Source organism: Capra hircus, unplaced genomic scaffold (genome assembly GCF_001704415.2).
Source record: "Capra hircus breed San Clemente unplaced genomic scaffold, ASM170441v1, whole genome shotgun sequence".
In the NCBI taxonomy this organism is placed as follows: Eukaryota; Metazoa; Chordata; class Mammalia; order Artiodactyla; family Bovidae; genus Capra; species Capra hircus.
The window spans coordinates 57930-80186 of record NW_017201244.1 but is presented as its reverse complement, the minus strand read 5'-3'; the positions used below and the strand labels follow the sequence as shown (position 1 = coordinate 80186).

The following is a 22257-nucleotide window of genomic DNA, read 5'->3' as shown; positions in this document are numbered from 1 at the left end:
CAAGAATACTGGAGGGGGTTGCCACGCCTTCCTCCAGGGGATTTTCCCAACCCGGGGATCAAACCCAGGTCTCCCTCATTGCAGGCGGATTCTTGACCAGCTGAGCCACCCTTGTACCTCAAGTAGATGTTTCTAGGTCACAGTTAATTAACAGTACAATAGCTGTTGTCCAGATTTTTAATGAGGTCTGTTTTCTGGAAAAGGGAGGTGGGGAAGAGCTCTGTGCTGACAACACACTAAATGGGGTCATTTAGTTAACTTTTGCTGTGTGTCCTTTTACCCCCGTGAAGTGAAGTGAAGTTGCTCAGTCGTGTTCGACTCTTTGCAACCCCATGGACTGTAGCCTACCAGGCTCCTCCATCCATGGGATTTTCCAGGCAAGAATATTGGAGTGGGTTGTCATTTCCCTCTCCAGGAGATCTTCCCAACCCAGGGATTGAACCCAGGTCTCCCACATTGTAGGCAGCTTTACTATCTGAGCCACCAGGGAAGTCTTTACCCCCATAGGACCACACATTTACAAAGTATCTATAATGGTTACACTGGTTTCTATAGATACTTTGTGTGCATCTATAGCCTTGGTGATCAGCCTCTTCTAGGCAGTGCTTGACCACACTCTGAGTGGTAGGGGCCAAATTGCATTGTGGTCTGAACATGGACTTGACCAGAGGTGTTACGGCATCTGGTTAAGTTACAATGAGTTTGACCACTTGCTGTTTTCTTATGTGTGTATGTCTGTGTATAAATTGCTGATCTCTTCCCTTGTATCTCCTGTTGTTTTCTAGTTTGTGTGTGTGTGTGTATAAACTGCTGATCTCTACCATTGTATCTCCTGGGGTCTTAATACTGTTTCCTAGGAGTCTTGTGTATGTTAAAGATGAACCTTTTGGCATGTCTGCTACACACATGTAATGTCTGTGTCATCTGGCTTTCTGTTCTTGGAGTGGATGGTTTTGTCAGGATAAAATCCTTTGATCTGTTGCAATTCCCTTCTCTGAGCCCTGCCCTTGAGCCAAGATCACCTCTACTGAGCCCCCTCACCCCCTAACCCAGTCTTTTGTCCTCATTCTTGACACTACCCGGGGGACAAGTGGCGTGGGTCCAGCCCCAGGGCCCCACCTGCCTTTTCTACCTTTTGATGCCAGGCAGGCAAAGGCCTGACCAGAGGACACACCCAAAGCGAAGGCACACAGAGGGGTGGCACCAGGGCAGGCTGGGAGCAGGGCAGGGCTTTGAGTCCAGAAGACAGGACAGTCCTCACTTTGGGGCAGCAGGTACATGGCTTCAGGCCACCAGGCCCAGCTGGGGGGCCAGGAGGGGCAGCAGCAGTGACAGCCACAGAGTGTCCAGGCAGGGGGGCTGGACCCCGTGCACTGCCCGGCTCAGCGCCAGGTCCACCTCCACAGGGTAGTGGTCACTGATGTTGAGAGCCTAGGGGCAGGCAGCGGGGAGACAAAGCATCAGTCTCAGGCCCAAGGGGCTTCCCGGGGAGCCCACTGCAGCCTCACCACTGCTTTACCTCCTGCTCAGTGAGCCCAAAGCTCTGGGGGAAGTTGAAGGCGGCCGCGCCACGCAGCAGGCTCTGGAGGTGCTCCCCATGGAGCACGATACGATCGTAGGTGCAGTGGGTGCTGGCCCGCACCGTAGTGTCCACACCGTCGGCGATGGCCCAGTGGAAGCCAGCCTGAGTCCGAAGAACTAGGTCGTCCAGGCGCTTTTTGGTCAGTGATGCACAGTCAGCATTGAAGTCCCCGAGCAGGATCACATCCTGGAGATGCAGGCAGCTGTCAGGCCCAGCTGCCTGGCTGCCCTGGCCCTCTTCCCTCCCACAGAATCGGCCCAGCCCTACCTTGGTCTGCCAGCGCTCGGAAGCATCCAGAAACACGTCATATAAGGCATTCAGCTCCGTCTCCACGGCCTTCGGAGTGGTGTGCAGCGGGACCAGCACAAGGCTGGGAAGAACTGCAAGACCCCAGGGACACAGGGCTCCCAGCCACTCCTGGCCCTCCCCGGCCCAGTCCCTGCTGGGTGACCAAGCCCACCCCCTGCCCTGGCAGAACCCTCCAGACTCCACTTCCTGCTCCCCCACAGTGGGACCACCCTTCTACCCCCTCCTCTTACCCTTGCTGCGTAAAGAGAACCAGCACACAAAGGGCTCCCGGGTAAAGAGATCATCCTGATTGTCGTATATGTAGGAGTCCCGGACCTCTGCCTCATGTGACCTGGTGGACCAGGGACAAGAAGCGGTGGCCCCATGTCACTGCTCTTGGTCTGCAAGTGCCCACATCAGAGCTGGCACTCAGGGAGGGGGACCCGCCACCAGCAGCTCTATTTCATGGAAGCACAGCCTTCCAGCCCTTCTTTCTAGAACTTCTTTTAGATTGAGCTAGAATTCACTTAGCATAAAGGTACCTTGTTTAACATGCACAGTTCAGTGCCAATGCACAAAGTTGTGCAACCATCACCACAATCAATTTCAGAATATTCTTAGCAGGCCAAAGAAACATCACTCATGAGCATTTTCCATTCCCCTCCCTTTCAGCCCCTGATCTGTTTTCCATCTCTGCTGAACACGTCATGCGAATGGAATCAAATACTACGTAGTATTCTGTGACTGGTTCTTTCCCTTAACACATGTGTCCCAGCTGCATCTGGGCTGCAGCCTGGCTGAGACTTCTTCCCTTCTTAGGCCAAATGATACTCCACTGTGTGGAGAGACCACCTTTCATTTACCCGTTCATCTGCTGATGGACACTCAGATCAATTTCCACTCTGAGATTAGGAGCGGGGCTGGTATATGGGCAGGGCTCTGTTCCCCCATCATTTTGGAGTGAGTTCTAGATATTATATAATTTCATCTATATAGAGGAGCAAGTCTCCATCTCTGACTGCCACCCTTGCCCTCTCAATCCTGACCCCCTCAGGCTGTCCTCCCAGGGACTGAGGGCTGTTTCCAGAAACTGCATCTGCCCAGGACTCAAGACAGGTCCCCAGGGAGTCTCTTCCCAGGAGCTGCAACCAGTCACTCCCACAGAGGGGGCCACTTTAGCCCTGAGCCCCAGTGGCTTCTGCAGGGTGGAGGCATGGGGTGCCCACATCTATGCTTGGGGAAGGAAGGTGTCCTTCTGGAGGGAAACATGGGCACCAAAGCTGTCTGGGGTAGAGCACAGGAAGACCCCGGGATAAAACCTCTGATGAGAAGTACAATGTGAAGGTGAGGGCCACCCTTCGGGCTACTACATGGCACCAAGCATCCAGGCCGCCTTGGTCTCCGTCTGTGCTCACCGGTAGAGATACACGTACTTCTCCTTGTATGTGCTACGCCCCAGCAGGAGGCTGCTGTGGGACGCGTAGGGCCCAGAGTCATCGAATCTGCCAGAAAAGGGGACCTGGGGTCAGCGACCCTGAGGCTCTCGCAGGGAGGGCCCTCTGTTAAGACCCACAGAGCCTTCCTCACCGATTGAGTTCTCGAAGCAAGAGGGGGATGGCACTGTCAGATGAGTCCACCACCTCCTGCAGCACCGTGATGTCACAGCGAGCCAGGATCTGCAGGAAACCAGGAAGGCTAGTCCTGCTCAGGGCCAGCTGCCCAGGCAGAAGGGTGGTCTCTCTGGGGACTGGGCAGTGGCGTGGCCATGAGTGTCATAACACACTGGCTGCAGCCCCAAGAGAGCTGTGAGGCTAGAAAAGCCCTGGGAGAAGATGGAATGCCATTGCCATAAACACCACACCCATTTTACAGAGGAGGAGACTGAGGACGACAGTGAAGGAAGGTGCTGCTCCACATTGCCACACCATATTTCCTGATGTCCCCCTCTTCTCTGGGACATGCCCCTGGTCAGACAGGGCTAGGGGTTTTGGGTCATGGTCCTCAGGGGCCCAGCTTCCCTGCAGGGATGAACTGACCTTCACTAAGGTGTCAAGCACAGGTTCTCTGGCCACCTTGACAAGTGTCAGCCGCTGTGCATTGAAGGCACAGATGCGAAAGGTCTCAGCCCCACTGGCCAGGAGGAGGAGCAAGAGCAGAGCATGGCTGTGTATGGGCTTCTGGAACGCTCCAGAGGAATCCAGGTTGCCCCAGGTTCAGGTCCCAGTTGCGCACAGTTCTAGTTCCAGAAGGACATGGTAATATGCAACAGAGAAAGTGATGCTCATCCTGCTGCCCAGAACCAGCTTCCCTGTGCTGCCATCACACATGTCCTCCTTTCTTCCTTGTGGATATCTTCCAACATCAGCATGTATGTTGGAAGCTCTTTCTCAGGCTTGTTCTTTTCCATTGGGATCAAATACACTCAGCATTGAGTTTACCATCTGAACCATTTTTAAGTGCACAGTTCAGTGGCATGAAGCACCTTCACCTTGTTGTGCAACCATCCCTACCATCCATCCCCAGAACTTCATCATCTCCCCAAACTGAAACTCTGTCCCCATTAGACAATAACCCTCCTTCCCTCCCCCAGCCCATGCCCCCCACCATCCTTACTTTCTGTCTCTAGGAATCTGGCTCCTCTAGGCAACCCATGCAAGTGGAGTCATACAGTAGCTGTCTGTTTGTGACTGTTTGAGTTCACTGACCATACTGTCCTCATTTCATCCATGATGTAGCAGGTCTCAGAATGCTCTTTTGAAATTTTAAATAACATTCCACTGGATGGATGGAGCACATTTTATCTATTCACCAATCCATAGACACTGGGTTGCTTCCACCTTTTGGCTACTGTCAATAATGCTGTTGGGAACATGACTCTACAAATATCTCTTCAAGCTCCTACTTTCAATCCTCTTCATTAAGTACCCAGAAGTGAAATTGCTGGATCATGTAAATTGAAGGGATTAGATTTGATAGACAGAGTGCCTGAAGAACTATGGATGGAGGTTCATAACACTGTAAAAGAGACGGTGATCAAAACCATCCCCAAGAAAAAGAAATGCAAAAAGGCAAAATACTTGTCTGAGGAGGCCTTACAAATAGCTGTGAAAAGAAGAGAAGCGAAAGGCAAAGGAGAAAAGGAAAGATATACCCATCTGAATGCAGAGTTCCAAAGAATAGCAAGGAGAGATAAGAAAGCCTTCCTCAGTGGTCAATGCAAAGAAATAGGGGAAAACAATAGAATGGGAAAGACTAGAGATCCATTCAAGAAAATTAGAGATACCAAGGGAACATTTCATGCAAAGATGGGCTCGATAAAGGACAGAAATGGTATGGACCTAACAGAAGCAGAAGATATTAAGAAGAGGTGGCACGAATACACAGAAAAACTATACAAAAAAGATCTTAAAGACCCAGATAACCATGATGGTATGATCACTCATCTAGAGCCAGATATCCTGGAGTCCAAAGTCAAGTGGGCCTTAGGAAGCATCACTACGAACAAAGCCAGTGGAGGTGATAGAATTCCAGGTGAGCTATTTCCAATCCTAAAAGATGATGCTGTGGAAGCGCTTCACTCAAAATGCCAGTAAATTTGAAAAACTCAGCAGTGGCCACAGGACCGGAAAAGGTCAGTTTTCAGTTTTAATTCCAGTCCCAAAGAAGGGCAATACCAAAGAATGTGAACACTACCACACAATTGCACTCATTTGTCATGCTAGCAAGGTCATGCTCAAAATTCTCCAAACTAGGCTTCAACAGTACATGAACTGAGAACTTATAGATATACAAGCTGGATTTAGAAAAGGCAGAGGAATCAGATATCAAATTGCCAACATCCGGGATTTCCCTGGTGGTCCAGTGGCTAAGACTCTGAGCTCCCAGTGCAGAGGCCTGGGTTCAATTCCTGGTCAGGGAACTAGATCCCACATGCCACAGTGAAGATCGAAGATCCTGTGTGCCATAACCCAGGGAAGCCAAAAAAAAAAAAAAAAAAAGACAAATTGCCAACATCCACTGGGTCATAGAAAAAGCAGGAGAATTCCAGAAAAACATCTACTCCTGCTTCATTGACTACGCTAAAGCCTGTGACTATGTGGATCACAACAAACTGTGGAAAATTCTTATTTTGGATAATTCTTAAAGAGATGGGAATATCAGACCACCTTACCTGCCTGCTGAGAAATCTGTGTGCAGGTCAAGAAGCAACAGTTAGAACCGGACATGGAACAATGGACTGGTTCCAGATTGGGAAAGGAGTACGGCAAGGCTGTATATTGTCACCCTGCTTATTTAACTTATATGCAGAGTGCATCATACAAAATGCTGGGCTGGATGAAGCACAAGCTGGAATCAAGATTGCCGGGAGAAATATCAATAACCTCAGATATGCAGATGACACCACCCTAATGGCAGAAAGCGAAGAGGAAATAAAGAGCCTCTTGATGAAAGTGAAAGAGGAGAGTGAAAAGCTGGCTTAAAACTCAGCATTCTTGGAGAAGGCAATGGCAACCCACTCCAGTATTCTTGCTTGGAGAATCCCAGGGACGGGGGAGCCTGGTGGGCTGCCGTCTATGGGGTCGCTCAGAGTCGGACACGACTGAAGCAACTTAGCAGCAGCAGCAGGAAGTTTCAGTGATACCGATATCTTTTCGTGTGATTATTTTGAAAGAGTGTGGGTAAAAGTTACCTCCCAAGGTTGGCTTCTTGACCAATTGCCAGGTTTTGAATTCTTTTTCCAGGATCTACCTAAGGTGGTTCGTTGATGACAGGTTTTTTTCCCTTGCATCCCTGAAGGCCTGGGGATATTACGTGCCCATCTTCACAGGTTTTAAATTGTTGCTACCCAAAGTGGCCACAAGGTGGCCACATTTCTTCATGCCCCACTCTTTATTTGGTAGTTTAAATTGTTACGTTCTATTAGAGTAGAGGTGATTTCCGATTTTTTGTTGTTGCTGTTGTTTTCAGGAACTTCATTCAGTTATACACAGACGTATATCTATTAGACACGTGCCTTGTATTACATTGAGAAAAACTGTACTTTGAAAAATACATGTTTTTAGAGCTTCTTAAAAAAAACAAAAAACTCAGCATTCAAAAAATTAAGATCATGGCATCCAGTCCCACCACTTCATGGCAAATAGAAGGGGAAACAATGGAAATGGTGACAGATTTTATTTTCTTGGGCTCCAAAATCACTGCAGATGGTGACTGCAGCCATAAAATTCAAGGACTCTTGCTCCTTGGAAGAAAAGCTAAGATCAACCTAGAAAGCATATTAGAAAGCAGAGATATTACTTTGCCAACAAAGGTCAGTCTAGTCAAAGCTATGGTTTTTTGAGTAGTCATGTACCAATGTGAGAGTTGGACCATAAAGAAGGTTGAGCGCTGAAGAATTGATGCTTTTGAACTGTGGTGTTGGAGAAGACTCTTGAGAGTCCCTTTGACTGCAAGGAGATCACACCAGTCAATCCTAAAGGAAATCAGTGCTAAATATTCATTGGAAGGACTGATGCTGAAGCCGAAGCTCCAATACTTTGGCCACCTCATGCAAAGAGTCGACTCATCGGAAAAGACCCTGATGCTGGGAAAGCTTGAAGGCAGGAGGAGAAGGGGACGACAGAGGATAAGATGGTTGGATGGCATCACTGACTCAACGGACATGAGTTTGTTTGAGCAAGCTCTGGGAGATGGTGAAGGACAGGGAAGCCTGGTGTGCTGCAGTCCATAGGATCGCAAAGAGTTGAACACAACTGAGCAACAACAACAAAATGGTAATTCTCTATTTTTTTTCTTTTTTTTTGGAACGTCATACTATTTTCCACAGTGGCTGCCTCATCTTCCATTCCCATCAGCAGCACACCAGGGTTCAGACTTAGAGTTGATTCTACCTTTTCACCAGCATCAGCAACCAGGAGGACCATCATGGTGCATTTCTTTCTCCCCAGCTGCCAGATATGATCTTTAAGATAAACTCCTTCAATTGCTGGATTCAAGTCAGCCAGAGTCGTCTGCGACTCTGCAACCAAAGCCCACTTCCTGCAGGTGTCACCCTCACACAGCCATGTCAGTCCGTCTACTTCCCTCTGCCGGCTTTTCTGTTACTTCTGTGACCTTCCTCCCTGGGCTCACTTTCGCCCTGGCTCGGCCCCCTGCCTGTTTCTCTCTAGCCACCTGCTAGTGTCACTCATGCTGGTTTGGGCTCCTTCCCCAGTGCCTATTCTGGGATGCCCATGGGTCTTTAGGCAGCCCTGGGCAGGCAAGGGCAAGCTTGGAGGCTCTGGGGCCATGGGCTCCCAGGAGGGCGGAGGGCAAGAAGAACTAGAGAGTTCCTCCCCTCAGGGCTTCCCTGATAGCTCAGTTGGTAGATTTGGTAGAGAATCTGCCTGCAATGCAAAAGACCCTGGTTCAATCCCAGGATCAGGAAGATCCACTGGAGAAGGCTACCCACGCCAGTATTCTGGCCTGGAGAATTCCATGGACTACCATGGGGTCACAAAGAGTCGGACACGACTGAGCGACTTCACTTTCACTTTGGCCTCAGCCCAAAGCGGGGTCCCGTCTCCCAACACCAGCCCTGAGCCCCAGCCTTGGAATTCCCTTCCCGCCTGGCCTTCCCAGGCTGGGGGCCACTTTCTCCTTTCCCCTCTGGCTAGAGGGCGTCCATACCTGCGCAGACCAGGCCGTCTCTACACCTTTCTGTGCTGTGGGCTGATCGCGACAGCCCCCAGGGAATTGCAGCGCCGGCCTAGACGGAAGGGGACAGCAGAGGAAGACTCCGCCAACACACTGACCGCTCGGTCGAGGCCGGTTTGCCGGCCTCACCCTTCCGGCGGGCGGGCACGGCCCTGGCTCCGCCTCGGCGGTGGAAGGGAGGACGGCCCGGGGCCTGGGAATCGCTGACCCGGCCGCCCGCCTTCCCAGCAGACTCCGCCTTCCCCGCCCGCGAGGGACCTGGCGCCTGCGGCGGCGGAGGCTCTGAGGCGCGGGGCGAGCCGTGAGTCAGAGTCGGTCCTGGGCCCGACCTGGAGCGCTTGGCGCACCGAGGGGAGCCCCGCGGCGAGCCTGGGCGTCCCCCACCACCCCAGGACAAAAGCCTTCTCTCCAAGTCTTCGGGCCGCGCACTCCTAGGTTCTCTGCACGGCCGCAGGCGAGCGGGCGCAGGAACGCGCCGTGTAGGTGGAGCCCAGGGCAGACCGCGAGGGGAGTCCCCGTGGGGGTCGCTGCTGGGACAAGTGGGCGACTCGCGCGGGTTCTGCGGCCCGGCGGTGGGTCCTCACTGGCTGGTTTGTAGTGCGGTTTTCCCCGCAACTACCCACTCATGGATTGGGGGTGGTGATGAGCAGAAGGTTTGGGCATTTTTAAATTTTTTGGCCTCGCCACACCTTTCAGGTACTTATTTCCCGGACCAAGGACGGAACCTGCACCCTTGGCAGTGAGAGCGCCAAGTCCTAACCACTGGACCAGGAAATTGCTGGGGAAATGTTTTTTAAATACATGAAGTCATGCGGTGCTTTAAAAAATAAAAACTAAAAATATTACTGCTTAAGGAGTACAGGGCTTTCTTTTTGGGTGATGAACATGTCTGGAACTAGTTGGAAATGGCTGACATTTTGGATGTATCAATACTAAATGATATAAAATACTGTTATATATATTTCCTATTGTATGTTATATGCTGCTATACATTGCATATAACATCACATATGACATTTTATTACAAACATACATTCATACAGTGTAATTCTGTAATATGGTAATTGTATACAATTGTATGTAATTTCGTTCAGTAGCTTAGTCATGTCCAACTCTTTGCAACCCCATGGACTGCAGCACGCCAGACCTCCCTGTCCATCACCAACTCCCAGAGCTTGCTCAAACTCATGTCCATTGAGTCGGTGATGCCATCCAACCACCTCATCCTCTGTCCTTCTCTTCTGCCTTCAATCTTTCCCAGCATCAGGGTCTTTTCCAATGAGTCAGTTCTTCGCATGAAGTGGCCAAAGTATTGGAGCTCGGCTTCAGCATCAGTCCTTCCAATGAATATTTAGGACTGATTTCCTTTAGGATGGACTGGTTGGATCTCCTTGCAGTCCAAGGGACTCTCAAGAGTCTTCTCCAACACCACAGTTCAAAAGCATCAATTCTTCGGCGCCCAGCTTTCTTTATAGTCCAACTCTCACATGCATACATGATTACTGGAAAAACCACAGGTTTGACTAGACGGATCTTTATTGGCAAAGGAATGTCTCTGCTTTTTTTTTTTTTTTTTTGTCTTTGCTTTTTAATATGCTATCTAGGTTGGTCATTGCTTTTCTTCCGAGGAGCAAGTGTCTTTTAATTTCATGGTTGCAATCACCATCTGCAGGGATTTTGGAGCCTAAGAAAATAAAGTCTGTCACTGTTTCCATTGTTTCCCCATCTATTTGCTATGAAGCGATTGGACCAGATGCCATGATTTGAGTATTTTGAATGCTGAGTTTTAAGCCAGCTTTTTCACTGTTTTCTTTCACCTTTATCAAGAGGTTCTTTATTTCTTCTTCGCTTTCTGCCATTAGTGTGGGGTCATCTGCATATCTGAGGTTATTGATATTTCTCCTGGCAATCTTGATTCCAGCTTGTGCTTCATCCAGCCTGGTATTTCACATGATGTACTCTGCATAAAAGTTAAATAAACGGGGGTAACAATATACAGCCTTGACATACTCCTTTCCCAATTTGGACCTGTCCATTGTTCCATGTCCGGTTCTAATTGTTGCTTCTTGATGTGCATACATATTTCTCAGGAGGCAGTTCAGGTGGTCTAGTATTCCCATCTCGAAGAATTTTCCACAGTTTGTTGTTGTGATCCACACAGTCAAAGGTTTTGGTGTAGTCAATAAAGCAGAAGTTGATGTTTTCTGGAACTCTCTTGCTTTTCGTATGATCCATCAGATGGACATTTGATCTCTGGTTCCTCTCCCTTTTCTAAATCCTGCTTAAACATCTGGAAGTTCTCAGTTCATGTACTGTTGAAGCCTAGCTTGGAGAATTTTGAGAACTATTTTGCTAGCATGTGAGATGAGTGTAATTGTGCGGTAGTTTGAACATTCTTTGCCATAGCCTTTCTTTTGGACTGGAATGAAAACTGATCTTTTCCAGTCCTGCGGCCACTGCTGAGTTTTCCAAATTTGCTGGCATATTGAGTGCAGCACTTTCACAGCATCATCTTTTAGGATTGGAAATAGCTCACCTGGAATTCCATCACCTCCACTAGCTTTGTTCATAGTGATGCTTCCTAAGGCCCACTTGACTTCAGACTCCAGGATATCTGGCTCTAGATGAGTGATCATACCATCATGGTTATCTGGGTCTTTAAGATCTTTTTTGTACAGTTTTTCTGTGTATTCTTGCTACCTCTTCTTAATATCTTCTGCTCCTGTTAGGTCCATACCACTTCTGTCCTTTATTGTGCCCATCTTTGCAGGAAATGTTCCCTTGGTATCTTTAATTTTCTTGAAGGGATCTCTAGTCTTTCCCATTCTATTGTTTTCCCCTATTCCTTTGCATTGATCACTTAGGAAGGCTTTCTTATCTCTCCTTGCTATTCTTTGGAACTCTGCATTCAGATGGGTGTATCTTTCCTTTTTCCTTTGCCTTTTGCCTCTCTTCTTTTCTCAGCTATTTGTAAGGCCTCCTCAGACACGTATTTTGCCTTTTTGCATTTCTTTTTCTTGGGGATGGTCTTAATCCCTGCCTCCTGTACAATGTCATGAGCCTCTGCCCATAGTTCTTCAGGCACTCTATCAGATCTAACCCCTTGAATCTATTGTCACTTCCACTGTACAACTGTAAGGGATTTGATTTAGGTCCTACCTTATTGGTCTACTGATTTTCCCTACTTTCTTCAATTTAAATCTGAATTTTGCAGTGTATATAGATAATTATGTAAAAATTATGTAGTGTAATAACATTACATATGGTACATTCATAAAATAATCTATATAATAAAAATGCTATAAAGTAGTTAATTCTATGTTAGTTGAAATTAATGAAAACAAAGGGGAAAAAACTAAAAGGGCTCTGCCAACCCCAACCTTGAGTGGCGTCAGATAACCGTGCCAGGCAGCACGTTAGTCACGGAGACTTTTCCAAGGACGAACAAAGTAGACAAAAGGGAAGTGGACTCGGGAGAGGGGGCGGGGCTCGAGCCCCTCCTGCGCCGGAGCGTGGCGGGGCCGTGGCGTGGCGGGGCCAAGCCGCCCGTCAGCCTGTCATCGCTGCCATCGAGCGGCCCGAGAGAGTTTTGCGACAGTCGGCGGTCGAGCCCGGCGCCACCGCAGTCTCGCTTTCCGGCGGGTCCGCGGAGCTCGCGGCTAACGCCGCCATCAGCCCGGGCTCCTCAGTGCGCTCCCGGTTTTTTGGTTCCGGGACGGCTAGTGTGTGGCGCGAGAGCGAGGCCGGGACCGGGCCCGGTTCAGGCCCGACCCGCGAGGTGACCTTGGTCGAGTGCCCTGTCGCGCCGAGCTGTGGCGCCCATCCGTGGGCCTGTTAGTGACCCGGCTCCCGAGCGGTTGAGGACGTAGACCTAGAGCGGCCCCTATAGGCTTGCCCCAGGGCAAGGGGAGCGCCGGGCCGCTGGGGGCTGTGGCGGAAGCTGGGTCCGGGGGAGATGCCCCTCCACGTGAAATGGCCGTTCCCCGTGGTGCCGCCGCTCACCTGGACCCTGGCCAGCAGCGTCGTCATGGGCCTGGTGGGCACCTACAGCTGCTTCTGGACCAGTGAGTGGGCCCACAGCCGAGGCAGGGTCGGCCGCGTGGCTCCACGCCCAGCCAGAGTTGGGGTTCGGGGCGCTGGCAGGGGTTGGCTTGGTAGGGGGGAGCGCTGGGCCCCTGGGGAAAGAAGCCAAGATCCCTATCCTGCCCGTCTCCCCTCAGAGTGCATGAACCACCTCACCGTCCACAACAAGGAGGTGCTGTACGATCTCATCGAGAACCGAGGCCCAGCCACACCCCTCATCACGGTCTCCAATCACCAGTCGTGCATGGATGACCCTCATCTCTGGGGTACACGGGCCAGCGTGCTCGGCTTGGGGAGGCAAGGAGGGAACCTGGGTCAGGGCCAAACAAACAGAACAAACTCCTCACAGGGCTCTTTGCCTGGTCCTCACACTCCTGTTTCTGGGGTGTCCTGCCTCAGGGATGAAAGTTTGATTTGTGGCCCCTTCAGCATTCTCCTAGGTAGTGTGATTTGGAGAGGGCCTCTGGAATTTGGAGGAAGTGAGGAGATGACCACAAGGCAAAGTCTGACGGCTACTTTACTCTGAGCTATCAGGCCTGCGGGACCCTCCATTCTTTAAACTGCTGATGGTTCGGAAGAGCTTTGGGAATAAATCTGAGGAGCACAGAGTGTCCTGTCAAGGAAGCTCTGGGCTAGGGGCTGGAAGACCTGTGTTCTGGTTCCGGCTTTGCCTCAGGCTGGGTTTGTAGCCTTCGACCAGCCTCGCTGGGGAGTCTAGAAGTTCTGCTGTGCTGACTTCACAGGGAGTTGCTTGGCTGTAATAACCCAGGTGGCTGGCTACAGGGGTGTCCAGAGCTCCCACTGCTGGACGAGGACAGGGAGCTCATGGGGAGCCATGTGGTCAATTTAGTCGTTCAGAGCACACACTTGCTGCTCTGGGCAGAAGATGGCCTGTAGGGTGCCAGAGGCAAATCCCAGGGACCAGGAGGAAGGTTTTAGTGCCATCCAGTCACCTGGACCAGGGTGGTGGCAGTGACAGTGGAGGAATAGTTAGAAGGATGTGCTGTGTGTGCATGTTTAGTCGCTTCAGTCTTGTCTGACTCTGCGGCAGCGCACCAGGCTCCTCTGTCCATAGGATTCTCTAGGCAAGAATACTGGAGTGGGTTGTCATGCCCTCTTCCAGGGGATCTTCCCCACCCAGTGATCGAACCCCCATCTCCTGCATTGCAAGTGGATTCTTTAATGCTGAGTCAGCAGGGATGGGCAGCATTAGCATATATCAGGGAGGTAGGCAGGCCGGATGTGGTGACTACTAAGATACAGGGGGTGGAAGATGGAGGAGCCAGGGAGAACTTGGGGGTCCAGCCGAAGGGTCTGGAAGATAGCTCTTTGGGCTATAGGGAAATGTCCTTGTCCCTCATTCCCTGAAACAGGGTGACAGAAAGTGGTGCCCCCCTAGGTACAAGGTCAGTTGAGGCATGCAGCCTTCTCTCCTCCAGGGATCCTGAAACTCCGTCACATCTGGAACCTGAAGTTGATGCGTTGGTGAGGAGGAATGGACCCCCACAGTGGGCCCAGCAGGCCTTACCCGTATGCCCAGATTGGCCCTCCTCCTGGCCCGCTCAGGAGGTGGCCTCCAGCAGTCCAGGCAGGGCCTGGGGTGGGACCCCACTGGCCCTCCTGTGCCTCCATTCTGCATTGCCGATGCCGTTAGGCAGCACGCTGGCGGGAGGAGGGTGGCAGGGAAGCAGGGTGCAGGAGAAGCCGGGGTGACTGCATCCATCCCCACTCCAGGACCCCTACAGCTGCAGACATCTGCTTCACCAAGGAGCTGCACTCACACTTCTTCAGCTTGGGCAAGTGTGTGCCCGTGTGCCGAGGTGAGCCACTCCTCTACGAGGGGCTGTTGGGCTGCTGGGTGCCGGGGACACTTCTCTGGCCCTTCCAGGGGCAGGGAGACTGGTGGCAGTGTCTCTGGTTCAGCTGCACTGGGAGTTGAGGGACGCCGGTGGGACAGGCCACCTAGGTGCCAGGGCTGCAGGCACCTCATGCGGCTGCCTCACTCGCATGAGGCCCACCTCCATCATCTGGGAGGAGGGAGCAGTGGTTTCTTGGAGAGCACCGATTTCCCTGCAAGTGCCGGAGGACTGGGTGCCCTGGGGCTCTGGCATTGGAGGTCAAGGAGACATTATCCACAGTTGCTTCTTGGGAGGCCGTTGCTAAGAGACGCACTGATGGCCATGTGGTGTCATCAGTCAGCGATGGTGGTGGCACGTGCCGGAGTCTGTGAGTTTGTGAAAACAAACAGGCTTCTGTGTCGAGCTGTGTGACATGGGGTGATTACTCCATACCCCTTGAGAGCTTCAGAAGGTCGGGGCCATTCGGGTCCCCCTTCTCCAGAAAAAGGGGCTCAGAGAGAGAAAGCTGTGGGGTCAAGATCATAGGGCGAGAGGTGGCCAAGCCCGAATTCAAATCCAGCTTGCTTGGTCCTCTGGGGAAGTGGGATTTTTCCTGGCAGAGTATGAAAGGCAAGGCATCCTAGACCCAGGAAGCACGTAGCAAACCCTGAAAGGGTACGTGACCAAGGCAGAAAATGTAGGTTACGGGCTGCCTGTGATGCTTGTAGAACAATCGTGCTAAGAATTTGATGTGCTTTCTTGTGTGGTTAAGAGAAAGAGAGAGCCCCTGGGCTGCAGTGTACTTGGTGGATAGAATCGGGGTTGAATGGAGGCCAGGAGCCTGGTTAGGGGCTGTCACGGTTCCTCTGGCGACAGGGCCTCTGGGGGTCACCACAGAGAGCTGGGGACCACGTGCTTTGGGCTGTGCTTTGGAGGTGGAGTTGCCAGGACTTGTTGATAGGTTGGTCGTGGCCGGGGGTGGGGGGCGAGGAGAAGAAAACTCAACGATGACACTAGGTGACAGCAGGTGCCACGGAACCTCTGGGAGGATGGGACCAGGGACGAGCAGCAGGGCATTGAGAGATCCTGTCACCTGAGGAGGGAGCAATCCGGAGACAGTGTGATGTGCCATTCTGGAACTCTAAAAGATCCTGGGAACTCTGGTGCAAACGAAGTCAGCCACACAGAAATGAGAGTGTAGAGGGGGAGAGAAGGGACCAGGACAGCCCCTTACCACAGTGGAGACATAAGCCCCCAGTACAGCAGGGAGCAAAACAGGGCTCCTGGCTATTGTGGAAGCTTCCCGTGATCCTGGAGGAGCCACTTCCCTGGACTGACAGCCACCAGAGCTGAGGGAGTGGTGGGGAGGGGCCCTGCAGGGTGGGGGGCACTCCTCCTGGAAGTTGGGGTGTAAGGAGGAAGTGACCAGGGGGTGTTTGAGGTCAGGGGAAACCTTATTGCTAGTAGTGGAAATGGTAATGATGGTTTGGCTCAGTCGGAAAAAAATCTGCCTGCAATGTAGGAGATCTGGGTTCAATCCCTGGGTTGGGAAGAGCCTCTGGAGAAGGAAATGGCAATCCGCTCCAGTATTCTTGCCCGGAGAATCCCATGGACAGAGGAGCCTGGCGGGCTACAACCCATGGGGTCGCCAGAGTCAGACACGACTTGGTGACTAAACCATCACCATCCAATGAAAAGTTGCAGTGCCCACCCCTCAGGTCTGCAGACTTACTTACTCCCCAGAGACCCCTGCCTGGAACACTCTCTTTTTTGCTGCATTTGGAGGCAACTTCATCTCCCCAAAACACAAGCAGAGGCCCCAGTGTCACTGCAGTTGACCATGGTATCCATCATGCACTGCTCTGAGTGATGCTGATGCTGCTTGGGTACTCTGTCTTGAGTCTTAGTCCCTCCTTTCTGTGACCTCAGGGGCTTTCCGTGTCCACTTCTACCCTCGTTTTTCTTTTTGACCTGTATCTACATTTTAGGGTACAATAAAAGCAGCAAGTGCAGTCTTATTCCTAAGCACCTTCTGGTGAGAGAATGCGGGAAGGGACAAGCTGTCAAATGCATTGGTCGTGCAGTAAAGGCCTAACAATTGAAGCAAAGGAAGTACCCAGTATACTTTGCTTCTGTGTTCCAGAAAATTTCCTCCCCACCTCGTGCTAGGACATGAAGTGTCAAAGTGATCTTGCACAAGCCATGCAAGTGAGTAGAAATAGCATTTGTAAAAGCTAAACATCCTGAAGGGTTGCTCCACAAGCATAGAATTTTAAAATTTCGATTGCAAGCTGGAAGGCTGGTTCGCACCAGTTGGTTTTTGTCAAGCAGGAGCCTGTGCCTCTGAAGCCCAGCCCTAGTGGGTTGTGTGATCCCAAGTAGGGAACCCGCAGCTCTCACTTATGACACCCAGAGAAACTGCAGTGGGTGACTGCTCCCCAACTCCAGCCCCTGAGGGAGCTGCTGGGCTGTTTCCATGTGGATTGGGTTGAGACCCTTGGATCCCTATCTAGCACCTTCCAAAGACTTGGCCTTGCAGAGAAGAGGTTGGAAGTTCATTTCTTAGGGCATCGGCCCAGGTAGTCCTACCATCCCTCTGTCCGTGTCTCCCTGTTTGTTTTATTTTTCTTGGTCATGCCACAGGGCAAGCAAGATCTTACTTCCCTGACCAGGAATGCACCTGCACCCCCTGCAGTGGGCAGTGTGGAATCTCAGCCACTGGGCCACCAGGGAAGCCCCACTCTCCCTCTTTGTGTTGTGGCTCTCTACTCCTCACTTGATGAGATAAGGATATTTACCCCTCTTTTTCAGCCTCCCTCTTTCTCGGTCTTTGTCCACTCTCTGGACAAACTTGGCAAGCAAGGTTTTTACTGCGTGTGGGCACAGATTGTCCCCATGTGACGCCCAAGTCAAGAGCCAGCAGTCGTGTCTGGGTTATTGCTGACCGCTGGGCCACTTGGGGCCAGTGTCACAGTCTCGGGGCATCTCTGAGGCAGTGTTGCCAGCATCGGAGATGGCTCAGCCACAGCATTTTCCATGTAGCAGATTTGACTTTTCCCCAACTCTCAGTGACACTGTGAGTCAAAGTCACTCAGCTGTGTCCAACTCTTTGCGACCCCATGGACTATAAAGTCCATGGAATTCTCCAGGCCAGAATACTGGAGTGCGTAAGCCATTCCCTTCTCAAGGGGATCTTCCCAGCCCAGGGATTGAACCCAGGTCTCCCACATTACAGGTGGATTCTTTACAAAGGGTGACTCGAGTTTTCAAGGGGCGCCCTTCAAGGAAGGGGAGAGCAGGAGGGAGGGACGGCAGAGGCTGAGGACTCAGGCGAGGCTCAGAGGCCCCTGAGGGGTGCCTGTGGGAACTGGTCTGTAAGAGACCCTGGGGAAAGGCTTGCTATGCAGAACCTTGGGCCCCAGTGAGACTAGAGATCACAAATAGCCTTGCTTTGCTCCTGTAGCTTCCTCTGGGCCAGCGGCAGCCGCTGGGAGGCTTGCTCCTGGACTAGCTTGTCCCAAGGCTCCAAGAGCCCAACTGTGGAAGCAGGGGCAGGGAGGACAGTAATCAGTTTGGGGGTCCGAGAGGGCACACACTGCAGGTGTCTGACCACAGCCGGAGTTGCTCAGGGGAAGCAGCTGTGCTGGGACTGATGGGCAGAAGGCGGGGTCATAGATGGTTCGCAAGGAAGTAAGGGAAGTTGCTTAGTCGTGGCTGACTTTGCGATCCCATGGACTGTAGCCCGCCAGGCTCCTCCGTCCATGGAATTTTTCAGGCAAGAGTACTGGAGTGGGTTGCCATTTCCTTCTCCAGGGGATCTTCCCGACCCAGGGATTGAACCCAGGTCTCCCGCGTTACAGGCAGACGCTTTACCATCTGCGATGTTCGCGTGGACCAGGCCCTGGGGGTGAAGTGGAGGAGGGGGGTCCTGGACAACCGAGACTGATGGAGGAGACTTTCTCATTGGCAGGAGACGGCGTCTACCAGAAGGGAATGGATTTCATTTTGGAGAAGCTCAACCACGGGGACTGGGTGCACATATTCCCAGAAGGTCAGTGGCACTAGCAGGGTTGCAACTCGCTCGAAGATCTGGATGGGATTGCCCCCATCTCCTCCCAGTAGCCCCTAAGCTGCGACTCCATCCTCTCTCTCAACAGGAAAAGTGAACATGAGCTCTGAGTTCCTCCGCTTCAAGTGGGGTAAGAGCCACTGGTCCTTTCTGGCTGGGTGGGACCCAGGCACGTGGGGCAGATGACTGTGATCATTGCCACAGAAGGGGGATGGGCCCAGACCAAAGGCCAGCCTGGAAGAGGAGCTGGCCCAGGGCAGCTGCTTTGAATGGGGTTGCAGGGAGGGCAGGAGCGGCCCTGTCCACAGGCTGGCACCAAAATGCCGCTCATGCCAATGTTTCTGCCTCTCCCCCCGGGCAGGAATAGGTCGCCTGATCGCCGAATGTCATCTCAATCCGATCATCCTGCCCCTGTGGCATGTTGGTGAGCCTCCCTCTCGGACCACCGCTGCAGCCCAGGGAGAGGGGCTTTGCACAGTGGTCTTGTGGGATGGGTCTCCTCTGGGTGGTCGAGTCAGGGTTCCTGGACTGCCCTGCTCCACCCCCCACACCTGCACCCTGGCTCTCTGTCTGCTGTGCTGCAGGAATGAACGATGTCCTTCCTAACAGTCCACCCTACTTCCCCCGCTTTGGGCAGGTAGGTAGGGCCACCGATCATGTCTGTCTGTCTGTCTGTCTGTCTGTCTGTCTTCCCTCTGCCCTGTGACTTCCACACGGCACCACCGAGCCCAGATTCAAGAGGGGCTGGGCTTGCAGCAGAGGGAACAGAGTGAAGCAGAGACAAGGGGCGGTTTCCTGGCATCATGGCCAGGGCGAGGGCAGGATAGGGATGACTTGGGCATGGACCCCAGGACTGGCTTGGATGTCACTGAGCCCGACCACCCCCGTTTTAAAGCAGGAGGGTGGACCCAAGGGGGTACTCAGCATCTTAGTGCTGGGGTTGTGGGCACCCCGCCCCCCGCTCCTGTCAACCCACTGGCGGCTGGTCTCCCCGCAGAAAATCACCGTGCTGATTGGCAAGCCCTTCAGTGCCCCGGCCTGTGCTTGAACGGCTGCGGGCAGAGAACAAATCAGCAGTGAGTTTCTCCTTGGGGCTGTCCTCGCCCGTCCCAGTGCCCTTGGCTTCCTCAGGTGCCCTGGGCGAAGCTCCCTGAGGACTGCGTGGCAGCCCCAGTCCTTCGCCCTCAGGTGGAGATGCGCAAAGCCCTGACGGACTTCATCCAAGAGGAATTCCAGCGCCTGAAGAGCCAGGCAGAGCAGCTCCACAACCACCTGCAAGCCAGATAGGTGCCATCCCGCCTAGACCTGGGTCCAGCTGCCTTTTGGACTGGGAGGGGGTGGCGAGGCCTGGTCCAGACACAGCTCTGGGACCCCTCCCAGCTCTCTCAGCGCCGCCTTTGGGTGCTGGGCTGGGGGATGGACTGATGCTTGGAGCTCAGATATGGTCCTTTTGACAGATTGGTGCATAACCCTTCCAGGGATCCCCCTCCGAGTGGGCAAGCATTGTAGCACCTCTGGTTCTGCCACTGAAAGAAGGCTCTCAGCTGCTCCTCGCACTTGGCCACGCAGGGAGGAAAGACCTTTAGGCGGGGGGCCCTGTGCTCTTTCACCTGCAAGCCGTTTGCTCCCAGAGCTGGGGACTGGAAGGAGGGCCTGATCCATCAGGGCACTGGAAGGAGGAGCCCTGATCTCACTGCTTCCTCAGGGATAGCCATCAGCCATGTCTTTCTTCTGCCTGTGCTCCCTGCAGGCATGGGAGCCTCGGGCAGGGCCCAGCCCTGGGCTGCAGGTGGAAGAGCTGCCCTTTTCTATAAGGGGAGCCAGGTCCAATGGGGCCCAAGACCCGGCCCCTCGCTGGGGCCCACTGTTCTTTCTGCCTCCCTGGCATCACTTGAATCCCTTTGTTGTGTTATAAACTATCAATAAAGGATTTGTGTTGTGCTCTTTTACCTCTGGCCTCTCTGTAGGGGTGGGGCTGGGAGGTGACCCTCTGGACCAGAAGGCTGGCCCCTGAGAGCTCTGGGCACGTCAACAGCACTTGACTGGACGGGCTCTCAGTGGGCACCAGCCACTGAAGACTTCCATCCTTGTCTGCAATCCCCATGCAGCCTGACAACAGTAGGGCTTCATCTCATTCTGCAAATGGTGCAGCATGAGGTTAATGGACTTGATTCAGAACCTAAAGTTTGCAAGGCAGGGAGAAGCAAGTAGCAATTCAGTCCTCAGGCTGGTTCCCTAGGCAGAGGTGGTCTCTGAAGCTCCCAGTGAGCTGCTGCAAACTACACGTGCTGTGATGAGAGGTGGGAAGGGGGACAACTTGACTGAGTTTGGAGCTCTGGGTGGGAGAAAAGGTAGGAGGATCCAGGGCGGTGGCACTCCTGGCAGAAGGGAAATCCTCTTGAGAGAAAAGCCAGCTCTGTTTAGGGCTCCAGTTTGTCCACAGGTAGTTGTTCAGTTGTTAAGTTGTGTCTGACTCTCTGACCCCATGGACCGCAGCACACCAGGCTTCCCTGTCCTACACTGTCTCCCAGAATTTGCTCAAATTCATGTCCATTGAGTCAGTAATGCTATCCAACCATCTCACCATCTGCCACCCTCTTCTCCAGTCCTCAATCTTTCCCAGCATCAGGGTCTTTTCCAGAGTCAGCTCTTTCAATCAGGTGGCCAAAGTATTGGAGCTTCACCTTTAGCATCAGTCCATCCAATGAGTATTCAGGGTTGGTTTCCTTTAGGATTAACTGTTTCCTTTACTTTTTCCTTTATTTTTTCTTGACTTTTTCCCTTTTTTTTCCCTTGATTACTTTTCCTTTAGGATTGACTGTTTCCTCTACTTTTTCCTTCACTTTTCCTTGACTTTTTTCCTTTAGGATCAAGTCCCTTGATCTTGCAGTTCAAGGGACTTTCAAAAGTCTTCTCCAGCACCACAGTTCAAAAGCATCAGTTCTTCAGTACTCAGCCTTCTTTGTGGTCCAACTCTCACATCTATGTATGACAACTGGAAAAACCACAGCTTTGACTATACAGACCTTTGTTGGCAAAGTGATGTCTCTGCTTTTTAATATGCTGTCTAGGTTGGTCATAGCTTTCCTTCCAAGGAGCAAGGATCTTTTAATTTCATGGCTGCAGTCACCATCTGCAGTGATTTTGGAGCCCCCCACCCCCGCCAAATAAAGTCTGTCACTGCTTCCACTTTTTCTCCTTCTATTTACCATGAAGTGAAGGGACTAGATCCCATGATCTTAGTTTTCTGAATGTTGAGTTTTAAGCCAGTTTTTTCATTCTCTTTCACCCTCATGAAGAGGCTCTTTAGTTCCTATTCACTTTCGGCCATTAGTGAAGTTCAGTCACTCAGTCGGGTCCGACTCTTTCTGACCCCATGAACTGCAGCACGCCAGGCCTCCCTGTCTATCACCAATTCCCGGAGTTTACTCAAACTTATGTCCATTGAGTCGGTAATGCCATCCAACCATCTCATCCTCTGCTGTCCCCTTCTCCTCCTGCCCTCAATCTTTCCCAACATCAGGGTCTTTTCTAATGAGTCAGCTCTTCACATAAGGTGGCCAAAGTATTGGAGTTTCAGCTTCAACATCAGTCCTTCCAATGAACTTACAGGACTGATCTGCTTTAGGATGGACTGGTTGGATCTCCTTGCAGTCCAAGGGACTCTCAAGAGTCTTCTGCAGCATCACAGTTCAAAAGCA

General features: G+C 52.1%; 2 protein-coding genes across 2 annotated transcripts; one reads left to right on the top strand and one right to left on the bottom strand.

Moving 5' to 3' along the window:
• Positions 1-163: 163 nt before the first annotated feature.
• On the bottom strand, positions 164-4083 carry DNASE1L1 (deoxyribonuclease 1 like 1; the record flags this gene model as incomplete). The annotated part of the gene is made up of 7 exons (XM_013977144.2): positions 164-1431; positions 1520-1768; positions 1850-1962; positions 2122-2222; positions 3286-3372; positions 3458-3546; positions 3907-4083. Coding segments are annotated over 7 exons (963 nt in total), but the record flags the coding sequence as incomplete, so codon positions are not given.
• An 8104-nt stretch (positions 4084-12187) lies between these two features.
• On the top strand, positions 12188-20505 carry TAZ (tafazzin). Its single transcript, XM_005701815.3, is given in 11 exon segments — positions 12188-12630; positions 12787-12915; positions 14089-14134; positions 14384-14469; positions 18458-18538; positions 18645-18686; positions 18918-18980; positions 19141-19193; positions 19554-19589; positions 19591-19632; positions 19745-20505. Coding segments are annotated over 11 exon segments (786 nt in total). The 5' UTR covers positions 12188-12521; the 3' UTR covers positions 19844-20505.
• Positions 20506-22257: the final 1752 nt, after the last annotated feature.